The sequence below is a fragment of the Phytophthora parasitica genome, assembly GCF_000247585.1.
Source record: "Phytophthora parasitica INRA-310 unplaced genomic scaffold supercont2.97, whole genome shotgun sequence".
Classification (NCBI taxonomy): Eukaryota; Oomycota; class Peronosporomycetes; order Peronosporales; family Peronosporaceae; genus Phytophthora; species Phytophthora nicotianae.
Window position 1 is genome coordinate 37,450 of NW_008649083.1, and position 27,714 is coordinate 65,163.

The window sequence follows — 27,714 nt, forward strand, 5'->3', positions numbered from 1 at the left end:
TGCTTTGCCCGATGAAGCTCTGAAATTTAGCAAACCTACGGAGGATACCTGACGACGCATCTCCTGCGCCTGCTTCGCAGCCGCAGCATCTGCTAGTTGCTTTTATCACCCTTTCCTAGCCACTGACGCAGCGGCAGTCAAGTTGAATGTATCATAGTGAAGAGGCTGTTACATGCACCGATGCGGGAGTAGAGTAGGTTTTATATTTATATTTCTATCAATGAAGCTTATGAGCCGGTCACCTTCTTGCAACCTTGCGTAATATTATTAGTACTCGGTCCGGACGACACAGGTAACATTCAGCTAATTTATCAGTTTCACATCAACATCAAAGATCAGAGGTTTATATTACTTATAGTATTTATGCCTATATTTCTAATCGGCATCGCTTTAGACAGGACTTTAATAGCTGAAAGAATAATACCTCGAATCGGATCCCTTCTTAACTCTGAAATAAATTTCAGAGAACAGAATAACATTTTTTTTTACCGGCCCCCAGTAATTGGTGATAGTGTAGGACTTCTTCCTGTATGCAAAAATATCAATCGTATAAATAAATCGGATTGGGTTCCATATGAAAACAAATCTGGAACATTTTATTCCGTAAAAATTTCAAGCGGGACAAGAAGACGCCAGAACCATTCGATATGACTTGCATGTCATCACTACGTGAGGAACTACAGCTGCTAAACACTATTAGCGTCTTTCACCAATGCAATGTCCCTCATTGAATTAGATATAAAATATTTAAGACAACGCTGTTCGAGAACAGCTAGCCCAAGATGGCAACCAGAAAAATAACTGGTAGATTTTCGATCTCGAAGACGCCGACTGGCAGTGTTCCCTCGAAGGAGAACTTGATGCGAGTGCGACTTCATTTATAGTCGCGGTTTGCCACGCGTACGCATTGAATCCTTCGAGAGCCTTTCTTTTCTTGATGTCGAAGACATCGTTCCTTGTAAGGTACTTGAGTAGTACTTGGCAGTTCTCGTTGACGTATATGCGTTAGGGCCTGGCCATCATATTCCGTGGCACGCGCGGCAAGTTGAACGAAGGTCGTCCAAGCAGAATATTCCTTGAAGGTCTCCTTGTAACTCAGTCGACATTTTGAAACGATATAATGTCCTATAGGATACTCCGTATCCCTCCCGGTAAAACTTTAGTGTACTTCACCAAATCTCGTCCGTTGCAGGCTACCTACCCGATCACTTTACCAAATAACGACAGAAAATTACGACACACTACATGTACAAAAATTCGTGCGACCATGGATCTTACAGCTTAAATATAGGTTATAACTAATTGCTGTTATACATTCGAGTATTTCTGCACATGAGAATCAAACCGATTTTGTACTCTAATTTGTACAGACAGATCAATTTTTAACTAATCAGACAACGAAGTGAGCTCGGAAGGGAGATAAGGACCATAAGTTGTTGAATATTCAGTCAATTCGATGGCTCAAAAAAGTAATCTGAACAGGTGACGTGATCACAAAGTTTTATTTAACTTCTTTCCATTCCATTGAAAAAGATTATCGCTCGTAATGCGCCTTGCGCCAACGTTCGGAGCAAAATGTCTTGTAAGCTAGACAAAGGGTGTTTTAAATTATTCATGTGTGGCGCTGCAGTTTTAGAATATGAATTCATGATTAAATTATATAGACACTTGTGCGGTACGGTGGCCTCCACAAGGAATGCTGGCCTCATCACTAGCGCAGCAACAACTCGTCGTATTGCCCGTACACGAGCACCCAGTATCACTACGTTGCAGTACGCGGTCTACAACAAGTCTCTTCATATTGTCGTGGGAATGGACCATGTTGCGGACAAAACGATCTTGCTGCTTCTGAGAGACCTTGTGCGGGTACATGTGGAGCTTAGTCATCGTATATCGCTTCATCACCACATATCTCTTGCCGTCTGCATCTTCGTGGGCAGTGAGCACCACGCCGCTTGACGTATCCTTTCGAATGCGATTCAACTCATCGTATGGATGTAATTCGTCTCGGTCAACATAGTCAGTCGCTAGCACTGCCAAGTTATCTCCGAACCGGCAGTAAAAAACGCCATTCGACTCCAAGTCGGGTGTCTTGACTGACTTGTCTGAGTTCGGTCTCGCGATAATGCGCTGGTGCATAAAGTTGCACTTGAGCGTACCAATGGACTGCCGACAACCTTAAGTCAGTGCATTTTGATCAAGTCCGGAAGTACCCTAACAAAACTTACCTCTCGCGACGCAGTAATCCCTATCGCATCATTTAACAATTCGTCTTTTTCAGTGAGCTGGTTGTAGATACCGCGCGCTACATGGTAAATGCTCACTCCGTCGTATCTGGATATAGTGAAATTCACGGAGTAGTGTTTGCCGAATTTGTCAAACACATCCGAAAACTCGTGAGGCTGGGTGCAGTCCATGTCCTGTGTCTTGTGCTCAATGAACTTGTACGTCATGTCCAGTTTCTCCTTCCGCAACGAAAGGATAGTCTTCTTCCGTTCATTTGGGTTTTTTCCAAGCCGAATATACGACTCCAACGGCGTCATCAATGACATCCGCTGCTCACAAACAATAAACTCCATTAGTAAAAAAAAAATACAATAGAAAATAGCATTTTCCGCCGTACCACATCGTTCACTGGTGCGAAAGTCAACAAAGCCTTGAAGTTGTCCGCATACATTTTCTGCTGCATGGTGAGTCCGTTCAGCAGTTGATTGTTCTCCTGGCTCTTGAGAAGCATCTTCAATTCGCTCGCAATATCCCGTTCTTTTCTTCTGTCCTTGACACCTTTGCGTCGTGGTTTGTCTTTCTTCTCTTTAAATTCCAAAAAGTCCTTCTGCGCCGTCAAATATTTCACTTCTCTCCTTAATAATTCAGTTTCTCCATCTTCAGGAGATTCAGTATTATCAGACTCGTCCGATGATGACGAATCACCGTGTATCAGACTCAGTGGAGATACTGGTATTGGAGTCAACTGCTGTACAGCCAACGGGCTCTCCAGCTCCTCGTCCGTATTACATGACGGGGACGGAGGGTCCGGCAGTGCGTCGAGCCACGAGGTTGCGCGTGGACTTAAAGGCAGCATCATGTCCAGGTCCGGCAGGTTGATTGCATCATCATGTTGCTCCATGTCCTTTAGAAACAGCTCGTCTTCAAGTAGAAATTCTCCTAATTTCGGAGACTGAGCGGGTGAAGACGTGGAGGAGCTAGTGTCGTCGCTCATGGGGCAGTCTGCAGGTATTTCAAGCTCTAGATACGAGAGTGGGGATACTGGCTTGGCTGAGGGACTGCAAGGGACATCGTCGTCCTCGTCCAGGAGCTGCAGCATGTCATAGTCGCGCACCAAGTCGGCAGGAAGCTCCACACCCATGTTCAGCGCAAATTCCATTTATGAGGCACGTGACATTTTCAGTCTATTTACAATCTTTCTACACAATATGATTGGTGTATGTTATGATAAAGCGCTCTTATTGGCTAACAAGATAAGAAAATGTCATTTCGAGTGATTTTTATGCAAAAGTTTTGACTGCATGTAGAAGAACTGGCCAAATCCAATGAATGTTTTTATTCATCATAGCGGGTGAGCTGTCATGCAGACAAAACTCGACGCAAGGAGCGCTTAACAGCAGCTGCCACATAATTATCGGTAGTCACTCGCTCCAGATGTAAAGCACAGTCCCTGGTCCTGCTCCTTGGTTCGGCTTCAACGGATGTCCACGACGCGACCAGAGAACGCATTTGGAGATGTGAGAAGAAGAAAAATGAAAAACCGAGATGGTCGCCCCATCCTCTCGGTTGCCAGCTCCAGAATGTCGTTATTTACTGAAGCCGCTCAGTCCTCACCAGCACACGGACAGCCCGTCTCATTGCGCTGGAGCCGGTCGACGATGAGCGTCTTCATTGTGTCGTGGCACTTGGGCATACTGGCGAAGAAACGATCTTGTTGTTCTTGCGACACCTTGTGCGGGTACATGTGGTACTTGGCCATCAAATAACGCTTCATCACGACAAACTTCTTGCCGTCAGCATCCGTGTGGCCAGACAGCACCACGCCGCTAGAAACATCCTTACGGATGCGATTTGATGTGTCGTATGGGTGGAGATCATCCTGATCGATGTAATCTGTAGCTAAGACTGCGGAGTTGTCTCCAAACCGGCAATAGAAAATGGCGTTTGACTCCATGTCTGGCATCTTTTCGGCATCTTCGCCCTCATTTTCCCAGTTCATACTTGACACAATGCGCTGGTGCATGAAGTTACATTTGATGGTATCAAACGACTCGCGGATGGTAGTGGATCCCATCGCGTTGTTTAGTGCCTCGTCCTTGCCTGCAATCTGTTCGTAGATGGCGCGTCCAACCTGGAAGACACTCACGCCATCGTACTTGGAAATGGCGAAGTTGACGCAGTAGTGCTTGCCGAACTTCTCGAACATATCGGAGTACTGGTACGGCTGGTTGATATCCAGACCCGCAGCCTTCTGCTCAATGAACTTGTACGTCATGTCGAGTTTCTCCTCACGAAGAGACAGAATTGTTTTTCTCCGCTCGTTAAAGTCCTTGCCAAGACGAATGTACGACTCCATGGGGGTCATCAAAGCCATACGCTAAATACCACGTTAGAAAATAACAATTAGAACATCTATCACTTCAATAATTACAATAGCAATGTTCACATACCACATCGTTCACAGGAGCGAATGCGAGCATGGCCTTGAAGTTATCCTGATAAACCTTCTGTTGTGCAACCAAGTCGTTCAGGAGCTGGTTGTCCTCCTGACTCTTTGCCAGCTGTTTCGTCTGCTCTGTATCACGTGGACGACGCTGCTTAATACTCTTCCTTTGAGGACGACTGGACTTGGCACGAGACTGCAGGAAATCCCTCTGTGCGTCCAAATACTTGGCTTCTTTCTCCAGCAAATCCATCTCGTCCTAAGAACAACGGCGTTAATAGCCCTCCCTAACATAATATCACACATCTCCACGTACTTCCATGGCTTCTTCCTCCATCTCCTCGTCCTCTTCGTCATGAGTTTCCAAGTGTTCAGGCTCCTTCACTGTTTCCTCAGGCATTGAAGGCAACGGCGACGCCGTCACACTCCCGTCCGTCGTGTGGCCAAGCGAAGACGTCTCAGACGACGTTGACAGCGTTGAATTTGTGTGTGGAAGTCTGGGAGGAGACATGGGAGGCAGAATGTGGCCCATCAACGCCTCATGATACTTCTTGGCCGCTTCCTCTTCCTTCTGCTCCTCGGTCAACAACGGACACTCGACATCGAACTCGTCCACGTCCGTCCTGCATGGAGACCCGTCCATTGTGCTGGGACACGTGCTGGGCGCGCTCGGACAGGGCGAAGGCAGCATGTCCAGGTCCGTGAAGGCGTCCAGGTCGATGGCACCATCACTCTGCTCGAGTGCGGTCTGATTCTTCTGATTCTCGTCCAAGTCTAATTTTACTACCTTCTCCATGTCGCGCAGAAATTGCTCACCGTCCAATAGGAACTCGGCAAACTCGTCATGAGTGTTGGTCTCTGCTTCTGGGGATTTCGTGGCAGTGGCGGACGAGCAGCCGGCGCCACCTGAGGCGCATGCAGACGACGCGCAGGAGGCGCTAGAGGCCGCAGCAGCGTCTGCAGCTGACGTAGAGATGCTCACGCCCACTGAGCAGTTGGATAGCAGATCCTCGACGTTCGACGAGGCCGCGGGGGACGCTGGTGTGTCCATGAAGCTGTTCGAGACGTCGTCGCCGTCCACGAGCTGCAGCATGTCGTATTCGAGCACGAGGTCGTCTGGAAGTCCCGCTGCCATGGCTGTATCTGTTCTGTATCTGTTGTAGGTGGGGTGGGTGCGCTTTCAATGAGACCAACAGACCGCTCAAGGTCGATTTGATTCCTCGTGCTTCCAACCGCCTTGACGCTTCTTAGTGACTGCAAGCGAACAGTGTTCTCGAAGACGATGGAAGGAGTGTTGTGATTGGATGAAAATGGCATTGTTTTGACGAATTGATGAAGGTGTGGTACATGCGATATGAACCTCCCGTTTAAGTTGTGGTCCGCCGTTGCACTTATTTACCCTTTTAGAGATATGTAGTGGTTGCAAATCGTATGATCTACAGGCTGGGAAATGCTGAATTTATCGGGAGAGAGCATACATTCTTTAAGCAGCTTTTGATTGGTCGAAACAAAAAGTGGAGCCTATGATTGGTGGAATGCAGAGTAATCATGCACAATCTTTCTGATTCTGTCGCCATTATCGGGTGCGATTTGAGCCAGTACCCACAACTTTCGGGGGTACCACAGTGTGTGGTACACGTAAATGGCACGATATTGGCCAATGCACTTCAACCAGAACTCAATAGGAGAGATCATGGCACTGCCATGATGGCTCGTTCAAGTACGTGGAGTGCATGTACAAGGAGCAAGTTAAAGGATCCTACGCGTAGATTCGCTGGTCTTTTAAGCGCTGGTCTTGGTGGCCAAATATATCTTGAGACGACCACAACAAGATCAAGACACCAAGTATATCTGCGTTATTCTTAGGGCTTAGTTGAGATATCAGTGCAATCAAGAAAGAGCGCAGATACAGCACACGGGGGTCTTCATAACAACGCGAGCGCAGAATGACGAGTGATGTCGGTTCGAGTATTCATCAGTTCTGGTCATGGTCCATGATCCTGCTCTCGTACTTGATCTCCACAACTGGGAGCTACTGCAGTGAGTGACGCTATTGCTATAATACTTTAGTTGTGACAAACAAGCACCCACAATGGATTATTGTTGACATTGCAGCAATTCAGCTCATGGAGAACTGGCGTCGTGTCGACGGTGTCGTGCACAAGCGGGTTATGCTGTCGCTCTCTGCCCTTGCACTGGGTGGGTGCGGTATTTGGTGCACGCACTTCACGGGCATGACAGCACTCAAGCTGGAATTTGAGGATGGAACATCTCTCGAAATGGACTTCGAGTTGGGTCTTACGATCCTGTCTTTCATCTTCGCGGTGCTGGGTGTGCTCATCGGACTAAAAATTGCGTCCATGGATCCATACTTCCTTGAAATGGAAGCTGCCCGACGCAAAGAGATGCTGGTAAGCGTCTCTAATGTGGCTAATGCAGGTTGTTCTGTTGAATATGTTTAATTTCTGCTGCGTGAATTAGGCTGCAAACTTAAAAAACATGAAAATGTCTGCGGTTGTGAATAGAAATGCTGTCACCCGCCGAATCAAAGTGAGCCATGCCAGTTGCAAAGTTAACGAGAAGGGGCACTACTAACGATTCTTTTCTGCAGATTATCGCTCTTTTCTCGCGATTATCGCTCATTATGCTTGGGGGAGCATTTGCAGCGCTCGGGGTTCTGGGAATGCACTACTTGGGTATGATGGCGCAGCGTACGAACGCCACTATGGAGCTGAACGCGGGAATTGTAACACTATCGGTCTTCATCGCCTTCTTCACTGCCAACGCTGCTTTTTGGATCCTTTTCCGAGCTGTAAGTGGTGACAAAAGTGGTTTGATGTCATTAATACTGACATCCCGTACAGTTGACATTTATGCCAGATAGCGAACTTCTACGACTAGGTAGTGCATTGATAATGGGCGTCGCAGTCTGTGCAACGCACTATTGTGGTATGGGAGCCGCATCATACAAGCTCAGCGCTGAAAATTTCTCGGGCTCCACGCGGTTTATCATTAATCGATCCGAAGCTGCGATCGTTGCATCTCATGGGGCACTCCTGACATGCTACTGGCTAGCGAGCTTCAGCGTAGTGCGCAGCGTGCGTATTGCTGAGATGTCCGCAACTGCAACGACAATCCGAGAAGGTGTATCTCGACACGATAAATCAAAGAGTAGAAAAAACAGCAACCAAAGAATTCACGTGGGTTAGTGATATATTAGACTAGCTAAACCGCTAAGTTAGTGAGTGCAACTCGAATCTTCAACAAAACTATAAATATCTGCTAAAAAAAAAATGTTCGCTTCTGGAGTCTTCAAATTCCTCTGTAAGCATCAGCCAAGACAAGATCAACGCAGCAATGTCCAGCGAGGTTGAGGGGATTTCGCAGCACTGGTTGGTGTCCAAGATCTTCCTATCGTATCTGATTGCTATCACCGGAAGTTTCTGCAGTATGCAATTCAACGATTCCTTTGAATTTCTACTTGATTCGCTCACTCGCTCACTTACTTGCAGCGATCCAGTTGATGGAGAAGTGGCGCAGTGCCATTGATACTAGGGACAAGTTTATTCTCATGTTGCTATCATCAATTGCATTGGGTGGTTGTGGCATTTGGTGTATGCATTTCACTGGCATGAACGCACTCGAGCTGTCGCGAGAAGATGGATCGGTGCTCACGGTGGACTTTGAGGCTGGCCTGACGATACTTTCCTTCATATGTGCCGTTGGTGGGGTCTTCGTTGGTTTAAAAATTGCCTCTGCTGATCCATTCTTCCTCGAGCTCGAACAGGAGAAACGCAAAAGCATTCTGGTACAGTATTCGAGGTTAGCAACTAAAGTAGATTCACTGTACTTATTGCTGTGGGTTTTGTCATTATAGGTGAAAGATCTGGCATCAACAGCCATGTCAGACGTTGTTAACAAGCAGAAAGTTGCGAAACGCATTAAGTTTATTGCACTATTCTCGCGTCTACCCAGGATCGCCGGTGGAGGGTTATTTGCTGCTCTCGGTGTGCTCGTCATGCATTATCTGGGCATGATGGCCCAGCGAACGCACGCTGATATGACCTTAACCGCTGGACTTGTGGTATTGTCTGTTCTTATCGCGTTCTTCACGGCGACGGCGGCGTTCTGGATCCTTTTCCGAGCGGTAAGCGCTGTGTGCTAACAATTGTTGGTAGTAAAAACTAACATTTTAAGTGCAGTTGACATTTTTCCAGGACAGTGAGCTGCTTCGACTGGGCAGTGCTCTTATTATGGGCATCGCTGTTTGCGGTACTCACTACTCGGGCATGGGAGCAGCCAGCTACACATTCAACGCTGAAGGGATGGGAGACGGCGGTCTTGTAATGAAGGGGTCTCAGGCAGCTATCCTAGCATCGCACGGCTCATTGCTCTTCTGCTACTGGGTGATGACCTGGAGTGTTGCTTCCAGTGTGCGCAACATCGCTTCGATGACGTCGAACTTGAGCAAAGTTAGTAAGCGCGACCACGGCCCAGGTGTAGCACGTAAGATTGTCGTCGGCCAAGCAAAGGTTGCTAACAGCAGCAACCGCGCGAACGAAACTGGTCCGAAGCCGAGTGCACCGGCCGCTGTCGTGTCGGTGGTGCGCCAAGAATCGGTAGTCGATATGGATTCCAAGTCCTCAGTAAGCGAGTTTGTCGAAGTGTAAGCTTCCAATGCACATTTCAACAACTTTAAGCTATAGTTTTTTCACCGCGCTACAATACATGTTCCTTAGCTGAGTGTGTGTATGGGGGGAGGCCTTAATCCCGCTTCAAGTCAGTATGATCAGGGTGGCATCTCAATTGGCATAGCGACTGAAGTAGGCAACATGGTGACTGATGTCCTCCGCTGAGAGAAACGAGCTGGCGTATTCAACTGCAAGTAGTGCATAGACCTCTCGAGGTGAGCGCGCATGAGTATTCATACGCTCGGACTCATTAAACCTCCCTTGTCTATACCGATTGAATCGCTCTCAAACTGCAAAAAATGCGTAGTTGACATGCTTACACGAGCAGAACGCAGCCAAATGAGCATTCGACATGTACTTCGTGAATGAACTGGTGCATTTGACGCCATGCTGGTTTGCTCGCGTACAGTAACGTTGAAACAAGGCGCTGCATAAATACGAAACTGAAGTTGAGGCTGCGCATAATCACCAATCCTCAGCGAATAGAATCCAAGTTTTTTGCCGGAATTGGCTCATAAGCCCCAGAAGCTACAGGCTAATGATAGCGTGCCAACTTGAACCACTGCTTTGGTTCAACGCCACGTACCCATCCACAAAGCAGCACACAAAGCAGCATCGTATGCGATTTGAAAGATCGTCAATGCCGACCTCATTTCCGAATCCACCTACCAGAGCTCAAGGCGTAAGAACAAGTCATCACTCAAGCATCATGGCTACTGATCTCATCATGTCCGGTGACTGCGGCGGCACCAACACGCGTCTATCGCTGTGGAATATCCCCAAGGACTCCAAGCACACCAAGGGTGATATCGCCCCTGGATCGATGCTCTTCTCCAAAAAGTATCTGAACGAGGACTACGCCAGCTTCGCCGAAGTCTGCCACTTGTTCCTAAACGAAGCAAAGCTCGTGGACCAGATCCCTGAAGCCTGCGTACTCGCTTGCGCTGGTCCCATTCTCAAGAACACGGTTGACTTTACAAACGTCGAATTCGGCTGGAAGATCGATGGTCCTGGTCTTGAGAAGGAATTGGGCATCAAGAAGGTTCGTCTGATCAACGACTTCGCCGCGATGGGCTACGGTCTGCTTACACTACGCCCACACGAGTACATTGTGCTCAATGACGCTCCTAAGGACGAGACTGCTCCTATGGCCACTATTGGCGCTGGTACCGGTCTTGGCGAGTGCTTTCTGACTCCTGGTATGGACGGCCAGTACTCGTGCTTCGCCTGCGAAGGTGGCCACACCGATTTTGCACCTGCCGACGAAATTGAAATCGAGCTGTACAACGAGATCAAGACGAAATTGGGCTGCAGTCAGCGTTTCTCGGTGGAGCGTATTGTGTCTGGCCCTGGTCTGGCTACGATCTACGAGTTCCTGGCCAAGAAGTTCCCCGAGAAGGTGGACCCGAAGGTGCACGAGCAGTTCCTGACTGCCAACACGCAGCAGGGCAAGGTGATCGGTGAGAACGCCAAGACGAACGAGCTGTGCAACCAGACTCTGGAGATCTTCGTGGGTGCGTATGGCCGTGAGGCTGGTAACGCGATGCTCAAGTATCTGCCTCGCGGTGGCTTCTACATCACGGGTGGTCTGGCCCCCAAGAACCTGGACTACTTCACTAAGAAGGACATTTTCCTCAAGTCTGTGTTCGACAAGGGTCGTGTGAGTCCTGCCATCAAGGCTTGCCCCATCTACTTGGTCCTAAACGAGGATTTGGGCGAACGTGGAGCCCACTACTACGCGTACCAGTTGCTGACGGAGTCTCAATAAGCTATCGTCTAGGTCGAGTTGTGTGACGATTTTAATAGAAGATCGCGTTTTTGATATGAGGCAACCCGAATCCATACTAGAGGCAATGCTTTGGTCTGGGAATACAGTCCAATCAAAATTTGGATTTTCCCCCCAATATTCCTTAATTTTGCTTGTTGTTGCTAAGGTGAGTGGTGCGTAGCCATAGCAAACCGCGCGGTGTTCGCTTCGAGCCCCGCGTTGCATACCAGTTGAGAGAATATTTTTTGGAGATTTTTGAAAATTCAGAACACCTTTTACGACTCGCGTCGTGTAGGGATTGTTTTTACTATTGCAATATTAGAGTGGTTTAGCAGCAGGAACGTGTACGAGTTATAGACTGGCGCCAATTACACAACCCTGATCACACATCACCACACGTTGGTTGACCAGCAATGCATTTAGCAAAGCGAACGCGAGGCTACCCTCTTTCCTAGTTGTACACTTCATTCACGAAGCACACAAGTCAGTCAAGATGCTCGAGGAGAGCTTTGTTCTCACAGTAGCTATGCTGGACCTCGTAGGACGCCGCTTTGCTCATCGCCCAACCCCTGTGCCAAGGCCCGTCCTCGCACTGAAGGGCAACTTCAATTTCAACGCATTAAGCGACGGAGACTGTCGTTTTAATTTCCGGTTCTGGAAGCGTGGCGTAATTCGCCTGCACAAGTCGCTACGGCTTGAAGAAGACTACAAACTACCAAGCCGCCTTCCTGTTGGTGGAGTTGAGGATGTTGCGCCGGTTTGCATACCCCGGGCGGTACGGGAATCTTGGGGTGATGTTCGGCAGGTCAACTACGGCTCTGTGCCTGATCTTTCGCTACATGGTGGACCTCATCTACGCTAAGTGCAGCGGGCTGCTCTCTCTTGAATGCGGCATATGGAGCCCGTCGAGGTGCGGGGCGTACGCGTCGTTGTCGTCAAATAGGACTTGTATCTTGCGCTTCTTGGTCGGGCGAGAAGACTCCATCATCGGTGGCTGGCTGGTGACTCCTGCTGCAAGATGTGGACTGTGCTCCACCAAATTGTGCTATACAGTTTTCGAATACAATGCTGGATGAGTATACATTTATATACGCTATTGTAAACAACTTGTAGAAAGTTTATCAGTCGTAGTTACATTAATTGAACGAACGTGTGACGCTCGTCTCTGGCCTACCTCGCAAAAAAAAAAAAAACTGGGCGTCACACGTTCGTAGCTTTCTGCTAAACCACTCTATTGTGTTCAATGCATGCGCGGGAGATTACTAGCGAGACTTGCCTCTTGTCGAAGTAGCCTCTGGTTACTCACAACAGAAACTCTATAACAGATTATAATCTGATCTAATAGGTCCTCCTTTAGTCGTTATGACTGGTGTTATTATACGTATAATCGACTCGCGTCGACTCTAATGGCTGGTGCGTAGCTGGCAGTAACTTCTTAAGTCTAAGGATCCTCACTCCGTCTTTGACGTTTCCTCAACACAACTCTTCTCTCTACGTTCTCTTTTATCACTAGCTAATCACGCCATAGGTTATGAACCCAAGTCAATCCACGAGCGACAAATTTCCATGCCTCGTTGGCGTCGAGAACTTCGACGTTTGGAAGACTCGCGCGTGCGCAACCCTCGATGATAAACGTCTCCACGTCTATGCGAAGAAGCCCGACTACGACGGCATCTCCGATGAAGAGAGTGAAGAAAGCGGGAGCGACTTGTTTGATAAGGACGATACATCCAAGCACAGCCAGCTCAGAGCGCCGAAGTCGACTCCGATGCAGTAGACCACGACGAAAGTGACGAAGACCTCAAGCCACAGTCCGACTCCTACGAAGACTCTGGTGATAACATCGACACACCGACCGAGCGCGAAGACTTACCTGCGATTCGCTCATTCGGCCATCGCCAAGGGCGCAAGCGCAAAGTGAAGCGTTAGACACTTAGTCAGCGTGAGAGTCGCCGTCAAGAACCCAAGACGAAAGCCTCTTGATGAAGATCATGGACAACACTCATGTTCGACTTGTCAAGAACCTTACGACTTCCTACGAGATATTCAAGCCCATCAGTCAGAAGTATGAGGGAGCGGCCTTTCACGGCGACTCAAACTACTTCATGGAGATCAAGTACGCAGAAGACTTCAACTTGACCGATTTATTTCTAACGCTCAAAAACGCGATGAAAGCCGCGCAAGAAGTCACCGATTCGGTGGTAACTGCAAGACAGAAGTCGATCTACCTATTTATCTCGATTCCCAAGTCTTGGAAGGACGACCTCAGAATCTGGAAGGGCCAACGGAACTATATCCCTTACGAATACCTGATGCAGAGCATTGAGAGCAAGGTTCGTGACATTCAAGCTCATGAGCGCTGCATGTTGACCAATGACACATCTGAGACGACTACTACGAAGGGGGAGCAAACGTTGGTAGCCACCGGACCTCAACATGTCTACACCCACGTCAATAACGACTTCAACGTCTGCTCGTACTGTGCTCGCCCACGTCACAATATCCGTCAGTGTCGCGATCAGCAAAGGGACCTAGGTGATGGACGCGTCAAGGATGGAACGGTTCTCCCTGCGAAATTTGCGTTCAAGATAAACTTGAAGCGTGATCTCCCTTATCGCAACTCGAAAGGCGGTCGAAACAACGGAAGCAAACACTGCAATGGGGATGGCAGCCAGAAGCAAGGAAGCGGTGATAAGCAGCGTGATCAAAATCTGCACAAGAACCGTCGGCTAGAGTCTGACGACGACGACAATTCCAGCAACCAGAATTTGTGTGGTGAAGGATGCCGTGGGACTGGATTCATCGCTGTTGCTACCACCCCCACTGAGCCAAACCGCTCAAGCCGAGGTAGGACTTGAGCCAACCTGAACGATCGACTCTGGATGCACAGCCATGTGACCCACGAATCTCAATGGTTTACCAAGATCACCAGCGGTGATGGATCCATTACGGTTGGCGGGGACAACCAGACGCCGATAGAAGGAAGTGGTCGGGTTGATCTGGAAGTCGTTGACTCCAAAGGAAAACTCGAAGCGACTTGAACTTGAAGAGGTTCTGTATGCTCCACAACTGCACTTCAGCCTGCTGTCAGTTCAAGCGGCCGTGAAACAGGACTTTCGGTTCCAACTTCGATCGCAAGCAGTGTGCTGTGCAGACGGACACGCGCTTCAAGTTCGAAGCGCCGAAGACCAGCAATTCGGACCTGTATCAGTTTCAAGCCAGGTCCGCAGTGACCTCAACGGCACTGGTTGCATTAGGTAAGCAACGATCACTTCTGCTTTTACACAAACGGCTTGGATATCCTAACGTTCGTGTTTCGCGCGACCTATCCAGGATCCAAGCTCTACACGGGTTCGATGACTCCGTAGCACCTTCACCACTTTATTCTAAGAGCGTGTTCGCTTTGCAGCAGTAGATGGAGACGACCACGCCTTACCATCTTTTCTCGTCTCTGATTGGATTAAATGCGAAGGATGTCGACAACACAGCAGGAGAAGAATTAACTTTTTCTGTACATGTTGTCTCCACCTCCGAGAGGTGGAGAGGGAGAATTTTAGCTGGAGATAACTGAGGAGTGGCGATAAGCACATTTGATCAATGGACGACGACGATCTAGTGCTAGTTGTGTGTGCTGCTGTAGGGCACGCCATGGCATCAATTGCGAGTGATAGAGCGCCGTTTCCTCGGAGGAGTCCTTCACAAATTCTTACCGTGACGTATTTGCCTTTTGACGCAATGCTGCAATCAGCAGCCTATGCTAGCTGGTTTGAGGATAACATGCGCTGTACGAAGGAGACGTTTCTACAGCTAGGACGCTTTCTACAAGAGCATGGAGTTCGGTTTGCTAACGCGAAGGTTCGCCAACATTCTTACGAAAAGAAAATCGCCGCAGCTCTCTACTTTCTAGGATCTGCTGGCGGTTATCGTGAGGTTGGTGCCGCTATGGGGATGTCACGAAGCTATGTTAAGGAAATTACTGCAGAAGTGATTCGCGTGTTGAAGCTGGTAGCGTGTCGAGTAATTTCGTTCCCGCGTGACCGTAGCAGATGGAGTGCTATTGAAGACGCGTTTGCAATACGCCACAGCTATCCTGGCGTTGTTGGGGCCATTGACGGATCACTAATTCAGATAGAGCGCCCTGATGATTTTGATGGCTTCTATTGTCGTAAGAGTTATCCTGCGCTGAATGTTCAAGCAATCGTGACAATGGACAATTTTTTTTTGAGTGTTGAGTTGCGTCCTGGGTCGTGGTCGGACCGCAAATGCTGGCAGCACAGCACCATCGGTCGAAACCACTTCAGCATTATTCCTGCAGGAACGCATTTTATCGGTGATGCTGGCTATGCCTTATCGCCTGGATTGATGGTTCCATACTCCGATAGGGAAGAAGGTGGGTCGCTGACAGAGCGTCAGAACAAGTTCAATTTTTTTCACTCAAGTACGCGAATGGCAGTCGAAAGCACATTTGGAGTTTGGAAGGGCAGATTTCGGATTTTGCAATGTCCGCTCAACCAGGAGACGCCTCGTGAAGCAAGCGATGTAATTGTTGCTACGATAGTGCTACACAATCTGTTCATTAGCTTTCGAGATGCTGCTGTGATTCCTCGATACGTGGAGGAAGATGACGACGAGATTAATTTTGATGACACCACGTGCTCGAGCCGCCAACGAGATGTCGCTATTCCGAAGCGGAATGCCATTGCTAGCTTCCTTTGGCCGTAATAGAGCATTTATTTTGTTGGGAAATCAATCTGTTTGCTTTGCTACTATTGCGTTTATGATGCAATAGTCCAGTCACTCACGCTGCGAGGTGCTGTTGTTTGCAGCAAGCAGCTGCACCAAATTATTCAATGCCAGCGTTTGGGCATGCACTGTGTGCGTCAGCTCCTGAACAGAGCTCATCATTTCCTCGCTACTACGCGCCTGGGATCGAACTGTCTCCGTTAACTCCTTCAAGGAGCTCAAAACGTCGCTGCTTTGGCTTTCTGTGTTCTGCACCCTTGCCGCTTTAAATGCTTCAGCAATGTTGTTCAGCCCTCACACATCGTAGCAAAGCATGGCGGCTCCTTCAATGGTTTATCGGTAGCGTTACCCGTAGCTCCTTCAGCGACACGATACGCTGTATACTGCTTGTGCATGTGCTTAAGCTGGGATCGCATAATACGTTTACATTGATGTTCAAATTGCAATTGGTCGGCAACACGTCAATAGTCGTACAGTACCTTTGACTTGCACTGCTTCGCGTCGACGATGAGCCCGCCAAGTCGCGAGGTCTCCGTTGCCACAAGCCCTCAAGCAATGGAGAGCTGCTTCGCACTCTTATTGCGATGAAAGCGGTCACGCATCGTCTCGTAGCGCACACGCAATAGCGCTTCGGCAGCCTTCGGTGTCCAGGCAAAGGTAGTGGGGGGCTCTTGCGCAGCATTTGGCCCTTCGCTAGCAGCACTACCACCAGCAGTAAGTGCTTTCCCCGCTGCATCGACACTTAAAGAGGCAACTGCACTTTGACGCTCCATGGTTTGCCGTGAGTCTGCCGGTGTAGCGGTCGGCGCCGAAGAAAGTTGGGCGAGCTGAACAAACGTCCCAGGGTCGTAATCCCCTACGCTCAATGATACCCGGTCGTCAACTTGACGGAGATCAGCATCTTCCGACAGTTGCGAAGGAGAAAGCGGCGTGTACTGTGTCTGTGGAGCTTGCTTGCGGGCCATCATCATGAAGCTGTCTTGGTGTCTTGGTGTCTTGGTGTCTGCGAAGCCAGAGTGGTGCACGAACAATAATAGTTTGCTATTGGTTAAAATGATGTGTGGAGATGGAGCTGGAGCGAACGCAGATCAAGACGATATGTGCCTTTCTCTACTGCGATCTCCATCTAGGACACAAAGCGAACACGCTCTAATAGAGTTGCTGAACGTGCCACATATCATTTGACAAAGGTGTATTCCGATTTCATTACCTGCCTAGTCTTACTGGTGGCGCTACTTTTTTTTATCTTTATCGATGACTTTTCTCGATTCATGTTCACTTACCCTATCAAAAATCGTAGTGAACTCTATGAGTGCTACGAAGACTTTAGAAAGAAAGTCCTGAAAATTTTCAGACGGGATGTCACAGCCTTTCTGTACACTCGTATATGGGACTGCCACGACATACAGGTCTTTCAGGCGGATAATTGCCAAAGCACACGAGACACTTGGTCGCGTCACCGTCCAAAAGTATGGGGCACATACGCAGTTCACAAACGCGTATACCCCACAGCAAAACGGAGTTGCAGAACACCGAATGCGTACTATAATGGAGCGTGTTAGAGCCTTGTTGCTAGACGGCAAACTACCTAAGCATATGCTATGGGCTGAGGTTATATGTCATGTAACTACTCTGATTAATTGACGCCCAGTAGTAAGACTGATGACCGCACTCCATATGACTCTTTGGTACAGACGGGTTCCATCTATGGACTACATCAAAAAGTGTTTGGCTGAAGTGTAAAATATCACAAAGCAATACCGAGCCAAGCTCGATCCCGAGGTCGGTTGCGCATGTATCTAGGTATTCCCGGTCACAAGGAAGGATACCGCACGATGGACATCCATACTCACGCTATTGTCTGCAGTCGCGACGTAGGCTTCAAAGAGGACGAATTTCCCCCTCTAGCTGGTTTATCACCAACATCTGAGCCGCTTCTGGGAGTACAAACTCAATGGAAAGCACCTGCCCCCCCCCCAATAGTCGTACCTGCCCCAGCACAAGTTTGTGCATCTGTGCCAGACCCAGTAGTTATTCCTTCACCTGTGATTATTTCATCACCTAAGCCGTTACCAGCACCTGTCATAGCGACGACAGCAGATTCATCTCCTACGCGCGTACTACCCTCGATTAGGGAGCCAGTTGGCAGCCATGAAGTGTACTACTCTCTCGAGGAGAGACGACGCCTGATGCTCCGTCTCCTACTGCACCAAAAGCGACCCCGTTTCACAAATGACACGGAAGTAACCTCAATGCTGAGGAAGATCTTCAAGAGCAGAAGCGGCGTCAAACGTTGCTGTACACATTATTAGCTATTCGGGATGTATCCAAGCCCACTACGTATCAATCGGTAATGAAATCCGCTCACGCTAGTCAGCGGCATAATGCGGCTAAATCTGAATATAAGTCCCTTCCCTTGAGTGTTGGTATCTCCTCCAAAAGGAAGAAAAATTCTCACAAGCCGATGGGGTTTTGTTATATATACCGGCTCGAAGCGCAATCGACCGCTTTAAGGAGTGTCTAGTCATTAGAGGCCTCCTTCAGGAATATGGCATTGTCTAAAACGAGATTTCCTTACCTGTTATCAGGATAGAAGTACTCCGACTCCTTCTTACGATCGCAGCCCTGCTCGATCTTGAAATCCGCCAAAACAGCATTCCTAAATGGAGTCCTAGAAGAAGGGATCTACATGGCTCAACCGGAAGGTTTCAAAATTCCGGGTAAGGAGCACCTAGTGTGCAAACTGCTAAAGAGTCTTTACGGGTTGAAACAAGCTCCCCGTATCTGGTATAAAACGTTGTCTGCCTTCCTTGAGAGTCTAGGGCTTTGCAAACTCACTAAAGACACATGTGTCTTTTGCCGCACGTGCAACAGAGTCACCTGCAACATAGCAGGCTATGTTGACGACCTTTGCACCAGCACTCGTCAGCAAGCTTAAATCAGCCCTGGAAAAGAAAATTTTAATGGCAGATTTAGGGGAGATGAAGTACTTACTCGATTGGTCTATTCAACGAGTCCGTAAGAACCGAACGATCTTTATCCACCAACACAAGTACGCTACCAAGGTCATTGATCGCTTCAGCAACTACATTCCATACCCTATTGCAACCCCAGCATAACGGAACGTTAAACTCTCCATAAGCAGCCAACCTGTCAGTGAGGCAGAGAAAGGTGCGATGAATAACATTCCATACCGCAAAGCTATTGGTAGTGCTATGTATCCCATGGTAGGAACGCGACCTGACATGGTATTTTACATGCGTGAGCTCAGTCAATTTCTAGCTAATCCAGGAATGGAGCACTGGAAAGCAGCCGTAAGAGGTATCAAGTATTTATCGGGAGCCAAGAACTTTGGTCTTCTTCTTGGTGGAGCGCTTGATATCACAACAGAGAATTTACGTAACAAGCTGATCGCCTACAGTGACTCTGGCTATGCCAATTGTCCTGATACGAGGCGCTCCGTCTGCGGATATGTGACGATGTTATCAGTATTACAATGTCGTGGCTTTCGCGCAAGCACCACACTGTGGTTCTATCTGCGACTGAGGCAGAATACATTGCATTATACCACTGCATGCATGAGATGCCATTTCTTAAACTCCTCCTCCAAGAGTTAGGCTTTGCCACAACGCAAGCCAATACTATTTACGGGGGTAACCAGAGCTGCATCAAAATCTGTTACAACCCCGAACATCACGGAAGGTCAAAACACATTCATGTCAGATACTGTTTTATACAGGAGAAGGTGAAACGGCACGAATTTAACATCGCCTTTTACAACATCGAGTCAATGATAGCTGACATCTTTCCAAAGCATTAGACAAACGCCAGTTCCGTGAACTAAGGACCAAGCTCACGATACAAGCCTTGAAGCCCAACCTGGTCATTCCGTATAATGTACGAGTATAACATCAATGCATGAAGCATACTTCTCAAACGCGTTCTTTTTATCACTGGGTTTATAGTTTAATGCTAAAGGTTTTCCCTCAGTGACGTTCTTCGGTCAAGTACTGAATTTAAGAGGCATAAGTACTAGTTTCAATGCACAAAGACGCATGCTTGCTGGAAAAGTTCATTGTCAGTTAGGCAAGCCCGCGGAAATCCTACTGACTCTTATCATCTACTCCTGCTTGAAGACAATGGATGGACGAATAAAAACATAGAAATCAATCCAGTCCTCCGCTGACTCAATCGGCTTACCTTCTTCCAAATTGTAGATAAAGCCGGTTCTTGTCCTGAGCTGCGAGAACGAAAGCGTGACCGACGTTTTGATGGTTGTAAGCTGCAACACCATACACTCCATCCTTGATTGATCTTCCAAAGCCCACCCACGCCACGCCGTCCAGCAACCGCGGAATTGTCCAAAGCAATAACAATGTAGATGAAATCACGCCCAGCATCACGTAGACGACGCAAGAAGACGATAACGCCCTTCCACGATGTGCCATGTGTTAATTCCTCTCCACAAGAAGTCTCCTGATGCTCCACAAAGTCGTCAATGTCCTGTTGCTTCACTATATCAGGGCGTCCAGCTAATTCCGCTGCACATCTCAATGTATTGAACTTGCAGAGTCCTTGTATGTCCGTACCGACAGCATATTTGCCATACTCATCGTTAGGCCAGAACGTATCGAACATCTTGACCTCGGAGCGTTTTCACAATTGTACACTGTCACTTTATAAGAAAAAATCCAATTGTTTATCTTCCGCTTCATAATTTGCACAAAGAGGGTGCTTAAGCCGCTTCGAGGCTGTGGGTCGACTTAGATTAAGTCATCGTCGTCTCTACGAGGCCCAGAACATTTCTTTATCAAAGTCCTCTCTAGCGACCGAATTGTGCCTCACAGATCCGCGGGAGGGCGCCTCATCCGGCAACGTGGATAAGAATATGTGTGTGTGTGTGTGTGGGGGGGGGGGGGGGGTGATTTAACTGCAGCACCCACGCCTTGTCCATTGCACCACGCCCCACCACATTTCGAGTGTACGATGCTCACCCGTCTCGCTGGTCGTCGACGCTGGCTTTTTTGGCTCTGCTCCACAGGGAATCAGCCATGGACACCTTTGTTTCCTCTCTGTAACATCTCCGTTCGGCACTCGTGTCCAACTTGATGAGAATGCGCTTACGGCTTCAGTGTACCCGTTGACCATGCGCCTTCACGGACTGATTAGCGAATGATTTCATACTTGGTTCCATTTTAATCTCGTAAAAATCTCATGTCGTCACCAAACTGAGAGTTATTATTCAGTGATCCGGCCACTTTCTGTGACATATCATTCTATGAATCATGAGAGTTTTAGTGTTTTGGTAAGGGAAAATGCCGAGGTAGTTTACAATTCAGACAGCGCTTGTCATTTTCTCGCCATTTGATCTCCCAGTGCCGTGGTTTCCACGATTTCGAGTGCTTCCGACAAGTACCCTATATTGAGAACCACCGCTAAGAGTTTGAGAACATAAAGTGCGTCGTGTATAGAAATGCAAAGTCATGTCTTTAAAAATTGAAACTTTCAGCATATTATATTCTCGAGGCAGTGTTATCCCCTAACTGGTAAGCTGGGAGATGTGACCAAGCAGGGTGCCGACCCATGTCCAATGTGTACGTGAATTGACGTTGCTGTATCGTTTATACAAAAACTAGGTTGGCGATTAGAGAATGAAACTCTCAAACACAAGATATTTTCAAATGCAGATTTTTATTGTTCGGGCTCCAATACTATTGGGGGCATGCCGTTGGTACTCCCGTACGATAAAAATATGCAGTGTTGATATTATGAACTACTTCGTCCACCGTAGCGATGCTAGTGTCTTCTCTGTAGAACTGGTTAGTGTGTCGCAAAACTGGCCTTAAATCATGCTGTTAGCCATGCTTAATTGAATTTAGTAACCCGGAGTAGATGGATAGATGTATGTTGTCAGAATTAAGTTCTAGAATAAAAGCATCTAGAAGTTATGCGCAAGACGTCGACGTCATGGGATACCTGCGTCCTGTAGAACATGAGTTAGCCCGGCTACATCGCCGTTCAGATTGTCAGATTTACCATCAAGAGTGCCCTTCCGTTCACGGACAGCTCTCATATCACTTGTCAAGCGTCAAGTCATGGTACGTAGCTTGTAATTTCTGAAGCTGCACTTTGTAGCTGTTGCTAAATTCAAACTTGATCCACCTGGGCGAGATGAATATCTGCGCTATCTTCACCAGTCCTTGATAGGACTACTGAACTCTTGAGCTCTATCGCATATTCCTTCCAGTGACACTCAATACGCAGCACCACAAAACACAACTCGGACAACGTACGCCCATTTCCCCTGTCCGTGTGACACCCAAAACTCGTGTAGCGCATTCTCAGCACATTTCTGCTTTCGGCGTAAGCAACAATGGACATTCTCGCTCATCAATTGGAGGGGAATCTTTTCTTTGGTGCCCTCTAGATTGCGTTCTAGATATACCTTTATTGTCCCATAGCTTACGCAGCCATTTTCCTCCCAATCTCCTTCCTAAACGCTGCTAGAACCTTGCAACACGTGCGTTACTATGGTTGCGCGGTTGCGCGCAAGGCGGAGAAATATCGCGTTATATCCAAATGCAGACCCTCGTGGGCGTCTGGCAGACGCAAGCTACCATTTGTTTCGTCCAGCAACTCGCTCAATATATCTGCAAACGCTTCAAGTGGGAATGGGAAGTTTTCAACCAGCTTGGAGCGGAGACATCTGAAAACGATGTCTGTAGTGGGTTTCGATACTAAACACACTTCAAATGGGGAAGCTCGCACTTCCTAAAACTAGTACGCCGTTTGTACTCCAATGATCTCCGTTGAGCAAATGGAAAAGTGAACAGCACCTTGGCTGGAGCACTTCCTTTCCACTAAACTAACTCCTGTTCTGGTTGCCTTCAACCAGAACCCGTTTCTAATTCAACCCTGAACTATCTTGTTGAATTCCTAACCGCCAGCTAGTGTACCTGGAGTCCTATCTCCAGTACACTCCTGTGAGCGAGATTTGGCTCTACATCTAGACCATCTCCCACTACAGTTCCCCCCGAGGCTAATCTCGCCAAATGCAGTCCATCGCAATCGGGTTTCAACATTTCCGTGGCCTTAGACCATCAGCCTATCGATGTCTTTTTTGCCCATGTTCACCACGTGGTCTCTTGTGCGCTTCTGCTACACCGATACTACTGCTGCCGTGAAATCGTTATCACTGGTCTGCTTTGCATAATTCTCCACCATGAGCCTCACGTCCTTGCGCACAGACTTCATAGGTTCCCACGAATCTTCAATAGCCCCCAAACCATGCCAATGCATCAGCAGCTCGTAGTCTTTGATCCGGTCGTTCCAACGATGATCACGGATCCCGTCCACTTTGAGTACGATGCCCTGTGAGGCTACGTGCTCCAACAGTTCTTCGTTGACGTTCAAACTTTTATCCGCATAGAACTTGAGTCTCGATGCGTGTACGTCGCTCTCTTTCCCACTGATGAGGTTTCTCACGCGAAACGAATGTGAGTCAGCGCGTGTGATGACGAACGGTCCAATCCATGTGACCAGCAACTTATTGCCAACCTTCTCATCAACACGGGACTTCAACACGTAATCTCCCACGGAGAAATTCACCAGCTGTTCACCACGCCTTTGTTTTTGGTTCAACAGTGTCTGCTTCGCACGCTGATCCTTCATTTGTCGGTGCATCTCCTGAACACTCTCTTTGAGCTCTAATAATTGCTGTTCACACGTAGCACTCGATTTCACTACCGGAATATTCTTTGGACCTTGGTCAGTGTCCACGAATATCGCCTCAAGCGGTGATGGGCACGGTAAACCGGTGAACATCTCCACTGGCGCACGTCCACCGAGTGAAGGTACAGCCATGTGGTTCAGGTTCGCCTGGACAAGCGGCACCAGTGCTATCTAGTCCTTGGTGTCGAGCTTGTAGTCGAGTAGCATCGTCCGAAACATCTTCAAGATGTCTCTATTGAGACGCTCAATGGATCCGTTGATCCAAGGACAATAGGCCACCGTAAACTCCTGCTTGCTCTTAGCCACCGACACAACTCACCAATCACTTCATTTCTGAAATGACTTCCATTGTCACTGATCCACATCTTGGGTATTCCATAACGACTATACCACGCCAATAGTGCTTCCGCTGCAACAGTACTTGTCGGTGAATCACAGACGACCAGCTCCGAGAAGTGAGTACAGTCATCCTTCAGTACCAACAGGTATTTGCTAGGCCCAAAGCTCTCACCCAAATAAACAAAGTCCCAATGAAGGGCTTCATTTCTGTTCTCTGCTCTGAATGTTTCTACCCATGGCCTCAGTATCACCTTCCCCCCTTTTGTATGAAGACAGAGTAGACAACGAGAAAGATATTTATCCACAGAAGCTCGAAAGTAATCAACGTAGCAAAAGCGGTTGAGCTGGAGTTCCATCGCTTGGCGTCCGCGGTGTCCCTGCGCTCCACAACGGGCTACGATGAAGACTCGTCGTAACAGTTCAGTAGCTCGAGATGGAATCCACACTTTACCATTGGTCTTCAGTAGTCCATGTTCATCCTCGACCAATTAAACGGCAGGCAGCGAGCGTGCGTGCTGCCTTTGTGCAGCAAGAACATCATCCAGCGAAGGCCACTGCAGTTGATCATCGTCTAGAGGTCGGATCTGCAACGGTTCCTGGTCGCTACGGGTTTGCACACGGTAGATCTTGCTCGTAGGCTGTGGAGAACCTCCCCACCTCGAAATTAGGTCAGCCCAAACGTTCATTTCGCCGTCAATGTGCTCGATAACGTAGCGATGCTCCAGTAACTTCAAAGATCACCTCAGTAATTTCCCTCTGACGTGCTTCTTCATTTCCACCGATGGCGCGAATATGTGGATCAAATTGCGGTGATCGCAAAAAAACGTTTAAAGCCTTGTGGCCTCAACAACAAATAATCCAACTTCTCACAAGCCACCACAATCGGAAACCCTTCTTTCTCAATGACGCTCCAATTCAACTGAGCACCAGAAAAAGTTCCACCCATGCATGTCAGTAGTTCGTGAGATTGATCAGGAACACGGCTATCCTCCTCCCAGTCCTTCACTTGTGTCACAATAGCTCCCCAACCAACGTCGGAAGCGTCCGTGAAAAGACAAATCGTTGCCTCGTCGTCGGGGTGAGCCAACATCGCTGCGTTACACAAACTCTCCTTCAAAGCATTAAAAGCCTCGAGTTCCTGCTCGTTCATTACCAATGAGATCCCCGCAGCGACTCGCTTTGTCTTCTTCGTGCTCTCCAGGGCGGTGTCAAGAAGCTACTGTAGGGGCCTTGCAGTTCGAGCATAGTCGATAATGCTGTCGCGCATCCATCCGGTAGCGCACAAAAACTGCTGAAGTTCTCCTGCTGTAGTCGGTGCTGGTACCTGCTTGAGTGCTTCGATGCGTTCAGGGTCGTGCCTGACGCCATCACCGAGATCAGCTTGCCACACCACTTCACAGTAGTTTGATAGAGACTTGTCTTCTTTGCACTGAGCTTCAAGCCGAAGTAGTCCATCAGTTCCAACAGTTCTTGAAGTTTCTTCAGGTAAGTTTCGGTATCCGCAGCGAACAGCAATAAATCGTCCACCCACACTAAAAGATGTTTGTACAGTAATTTCCGAAAGCAGTCTTCCATTGTTCTCTGGAAGTATAGTGCTGCATCACTGCATCCTTGAGGCACTCGTGTGGGAGTGTAGATCTTCTGGTCCGTCATATACGACAACACTTCACGGCAGCCCTCTTCCAGTGGCAATTGCCAGAATTCGCGAATGAAATCAAACAGTCCAAAATGCTTCATGCCCCTCACATGTTCCGTTATGAGTTGGAGAATTGGCATTAGACCCACCAATGGCTCTGTCAATGCGTTCACAGGACGGTAGTCATTCGTTTGTCTATACTCGGACGATCCAGGCTTCCGGACAGGCACCGCAGGACACGCCCACCTGCTGTTAGGGTTCTCAAATACCCACCCCAGCTCCACGAGTTACTCGTTGAACTCTTGTAGAAACCTCCTCAGGTGTGGCGGGTACTTCCGTGGTTTACACCGGTACGATTTGGCTCCTTCCGTCAACTTAATCCGTAGGGGAGGCACACTTGCAGGAGGATCCGGCCCCAAATTGATTCTCCACACGTCGTACATGAAGCAAATGACGCGTAGTCTTTCCTCCAACTCGTGTGGAAAACCATTCTCAAGGGCCCGTTGAATCAACCCCTCAACTGCCTCCTTTACTTCTGCACTCGTAAACGTCTGAGTTCTCGCATCATCATCCATTTCGATAGGGTCGTCGTTTTCCTGTGTTGATCGTGCGAGTTGCTCTAGCTGCTGGTTGACATCGATACCGAGGGTACGTAAGATGTCTTGACCGAGGATAAATTCCTCTTCTTCAGCCTCAATCACTAGACATTTGAATCGCTGAGTCGGTGTCACTGGCCCGGCCGCAGTGTGAATGAGGATCCGCACCTCAATCACGTTTCTCGCAGTAATGATCCGGTCACCAACAGCCTTGCTCAGTACTGGCTGCTCTAGTGGTTGCAACACCACCCGGTTGTCCAATTTAGCAAGTTCCTCCACCTTGGATCTTCCGATAATACTGTTGTCTGAGCCAGAGTCAGCGCAATACGGCATCCGCAATTTCCCGTTGATGAGAATACTTCTGTCTCCTTCTACAAGGCAGTCCTTAATGCGTTTGGTCCTTTTCACATCTCTTCCAGACTCCTTCTTCCTTTCACTCCGAAGTGAGCGGAGCAGCTCTTTTTTTTACTTCTTCACCAGCGTCTGGGCACTTCGAGACATAATGAGCACCACCACACTTTAAGCAGCCATCGCGTGGGCCCTTGCTCTCGCCAGGCTTGGCATCTCTAGCAAAAGATCCACTGGAACGTCGAAATTTACCAGGTCTAGACGCTTGTTCTTCGTCTTGGCCACTACGCTTCTGTTTAGCACTGGACTTGCTGCGGTGGTCTTGTTCGGATTGGCGTGCAGAAGCGTTAGCCTTCTTGCGGCTACGGTACTCCCTGTCCTGCTCGAGTGCCATCTTCACCACCAAATCGAAAAGATCCCTTTCATTTTCACCAGCAGCTCTGTTCTGGTACTTAATGACCGACTTGATGTTGTCTCGGAGGGCGGGTGGCTCGATGGAAGAGACGAGAAGCTTGCACTTTTCTTTCGCCCCTTCATTCCCCGTAAAACAGCCTTCTAGACCTTCCTCCTCGACTAGTTGCCGAAAAAGCCTGAAGTACTGAAGGATTCGCTCGCTCACGTCCGTCTGAGTCAAATCCAGCTTCAACTCCTTCTTAAAGAAAGCAGGTATGTTGGGTATTAGGCCGTTCTTCACCGTCGCTACGACTGCCTGGATCTCCTCCATGAGCATCTCGTCTGTGACGGTGTCCTTGTCCATCTTCAGCTTGAGGTCACACCAGACGTCCAACAGCGTGGGCTCGAACGAGCTCTTGACGCTTCTCATCACCTTGGATACATCCTCGCCGTGAGCAGCACAGCGTTCACGAACGATCTCTTCGTAGTTCCGGCGGTCTTTCAGCCATTTCACTAGTTCCGCATGCGACGTGCCTAAGAGACATGGCGCATCGACGGTCGTGAATATTGGCATCGCCATTTTCTCTTTGTTGGAGCCTTGACCTTAAATAGGAGCTGTTGCAGCTGCTACTGTTCTCGTCCTTGGCTCCGAGTTCCTTGTCATGGTTAGTTGTCGATTCCCGACAGCTAAAATCGACTTTGTAGTGGGTTTCAATACTAAACACACTTCAAATGGGGAAGCTCGCACTTCCTAAAACTAGTACGCCGTTTGTACTCCAATGATCTCCGTTGAGCAAATG

The 27,714-nt window shown here is 48.4% G+C and overlaps 11 protein-coding genes across 13 annotated transcripts; 6 read left to right on the forward strand and 5 right to left on the reverse strand.

Moving 5' to 3' along the window:
* Window positions 1-1,513: 1,513 nt before the first annotated feature.
* PPTG_18923 (hypothetical protein) lies at window positions 1,514-3,367 on the reverse strand (the record flags this gene model as incomplete). The annotated part of the gene is made up of 3 exons (XM_008917246.1): window positions 1,514-2,166; window positions 2,229-2,555; window positions 2,624-3,367. 3 exons carry the CDS (start codon window positions 3,365-3,367, stop codon window positions 1,657-1,659), a joined length of 1,581 nt encoding a protein of 526 aa, XP_008915494.1. The 3' UTR covers window positions 1,514-1,656.
* A 462-nt stretch (window positions 3,368-3,829) lies between these two features.
* Window positions 3,830-5,804, reverse strand: PPTG_18924 (hypothetical protein; the record flags this gene model as incomplete). The annotated part of the gene is made up of 3 exons (XM_008917247.1): window positions 3,830-4,603; window positions 4,677-4,928; window positions 4,986-5,804. 3 exons carry the CDS (start codon window positions 5,802-5,804, stop codon window positions 3,830-3,832), a joined length of 1,845 nt encoding a protein of 614 aa, XP_008915495.1.
* A 548-nt stretch (window positions 5,805-6,352) lies between these two features.
* Window positions 6,353-7,978, forward strand: PPTG_18925 (hypothetical protein). Of its 3 annotated transcripts, XM_008917248.1 has the most exons (5): window positions 6,353-6,709; window positions 6,785-7,080; window positions 7,151-7,219; window positions 7,281-7,481; window positions 7,534-7,978. In XM_008917248.1, exons 1-5 carry the CDS (start codon window positions 6,616-6,618, stop codon window positions 7,876-7,878), a joined length of 1,005 nt encoding a protein of 334 aa, XP_008915496.1. In that variant the 5' UTR covers window positions 6,353-6,615; the 3' UTR covers window positions 7,879-7,978. The 3 variants fall into 3 exon arrangements, with proteins under 3 accessions (XP_008915496.1, XP_008915497.1, XP_008915498.1); XM_008917249.1 differs by having other exon boundaries at window positions 6,353-7,080; XM_008917250.1 differs by having other exon boundaries at window positions 7,281-7,978.
* A 214-nt stretch (window positions 7,979-8,192) lies between these two features.
* Window positions 8,193-9,419, forward strand: PPTG_18926 (hypothetical protein; the record flags this gene model as incomplete). Its single annotated transcript, XM_008917251.1, has 3 exons — window positions 8,193-8,477; window positions 8,547-8,816; window positions 8,872-9,419. 3 exons carry the CDS (start codon window positions 8,193-8,195, stop codon window positions 9,337-9,339), a joined length of 1,023 nt encoding a protein of 340 aa, XP_008915499.1. The 3' UTR covers window positions 9,340-9,419.
* A 494-nt stretch (window positions 9,420-9,913) lies between these two features.
* On the forward strand, window positions 9,914-11,358 carry PPTG_18927 (glucokinase). The gene has a single exon (XM_008917252.1). The coding sequence runs from the start codon at window positions 9,980-9,982 to the stop codon at window positions 11,126-11,128; it is 1,149 nt and encodes a 382-aa protein (XP_008915500.1). The 5' UTR covers window positions 9,914-9,979; the 3' UTR covers window positions 11,129-11,358.
* Window positions 11,359-12,659: 1,301 nt separating this feature from the next.
* PPTG_24462 (hypothetical protein) lies at window positions 12,660-13,057 on the forward strand (the record flags this gene model as incomplete). Its single annotated transcript, XM_008917283.1, has 2 exons — window positions 12,660-12,816; window positions 12,906-13,057. 2 exons carry the CDS (start codon window positions 12,660-12,662, stop codon window positions 13,055-13,057), a joined length of 309 nt encoding a protein of 102 aa, XP_008915531.1.
* Window positions 13,058-14,863: 1,806 nt separating this feature from the next.
* Window positions 14,864-15,850, forward strand: PPTG_24463 (hypothetical protein; the record flags this gene model as incomplete). The annotated part of the gene is made up of 1 exon (XM_008917284.1): window positions 14,864-15,850. One exon carries the CDS (start codon window positions 14,864-14,866, stop codon window positions 15,848-15,850), a length of 987 nt encoding a protein of 328 aa, XP_008915532.1.
* Window positions 15,851-16,419: 569 nt separating this feature from the next.
* Window positions 16,420-16,842, reverse strand: PPTG_18929 (hypothetical protein; the record flags this gene model as incomplete). Its single annotated transcript, XM_008917253.1, has 1 exon — window positions 16,420-16,842. One exon carries the CDS (start codon window positions 16,840-16,842, stop codon window positions 16,420-16,422), a length of 423 nt encoding a protein of 140 aa, XP_008915501.1.
* A 3,149-nt stretch (window positions 16,843-19,991) lies between these two features.
* On the reverse strand, window positions 19,992-20,509 carry PPTG_18930 (hypothetical protein; the record flags this gene model as incomplete). The annotated part of the gene is made up of 2 exons (XM_008917254.1): window positions 19,992-20,111; window positions 20,168-20,509. 2 exons carry the CDS (start codon window positions 20,507-20,509, stop codon window positions 19,992-19,994), a joined length of 462 nt encoding a protein of 153 aa, XP_008915502.1.
* A 1,941-nt stretch (window positions 20,510-22,450) lies between these two features.
* PPTG_24464 (hypothetical protein) lies at window positions 22,451-22,612 on the forward strand (the record flags this gene model as incomplete). Its single annotated transcript, XM_008917285.1, has 1 exon — window positions 22,451-22,612. The coding sequence occupies one exon, from the start codon at window positions 22,451-22,453 to the stop codon at window positions 22,610-22,612; it is 162 nt and encodes a 53-aa protein (XP_008915533.1).
* Window positions 22,613-23,029: 417 nt separating this feature from the next.
* Window positions 23,030-23,734, reverse strand: PPTG_18931 (hypothetical protein; the record flags this gene model as incomplete). The annotated part of the gene is made up of 1 exon (XM_008917255.1): window positions 23,030-23,734. One exon carries the CDS (start codon window positions 23,732-23,734, stop codon window positions 23,030-23,032), a length of 705 nt encoding a protein of 234 aa, XP_008915503.1.
* Between the last annotated feature and the right edge of the window lie 3,980 nt (window positions 23,735-27,714).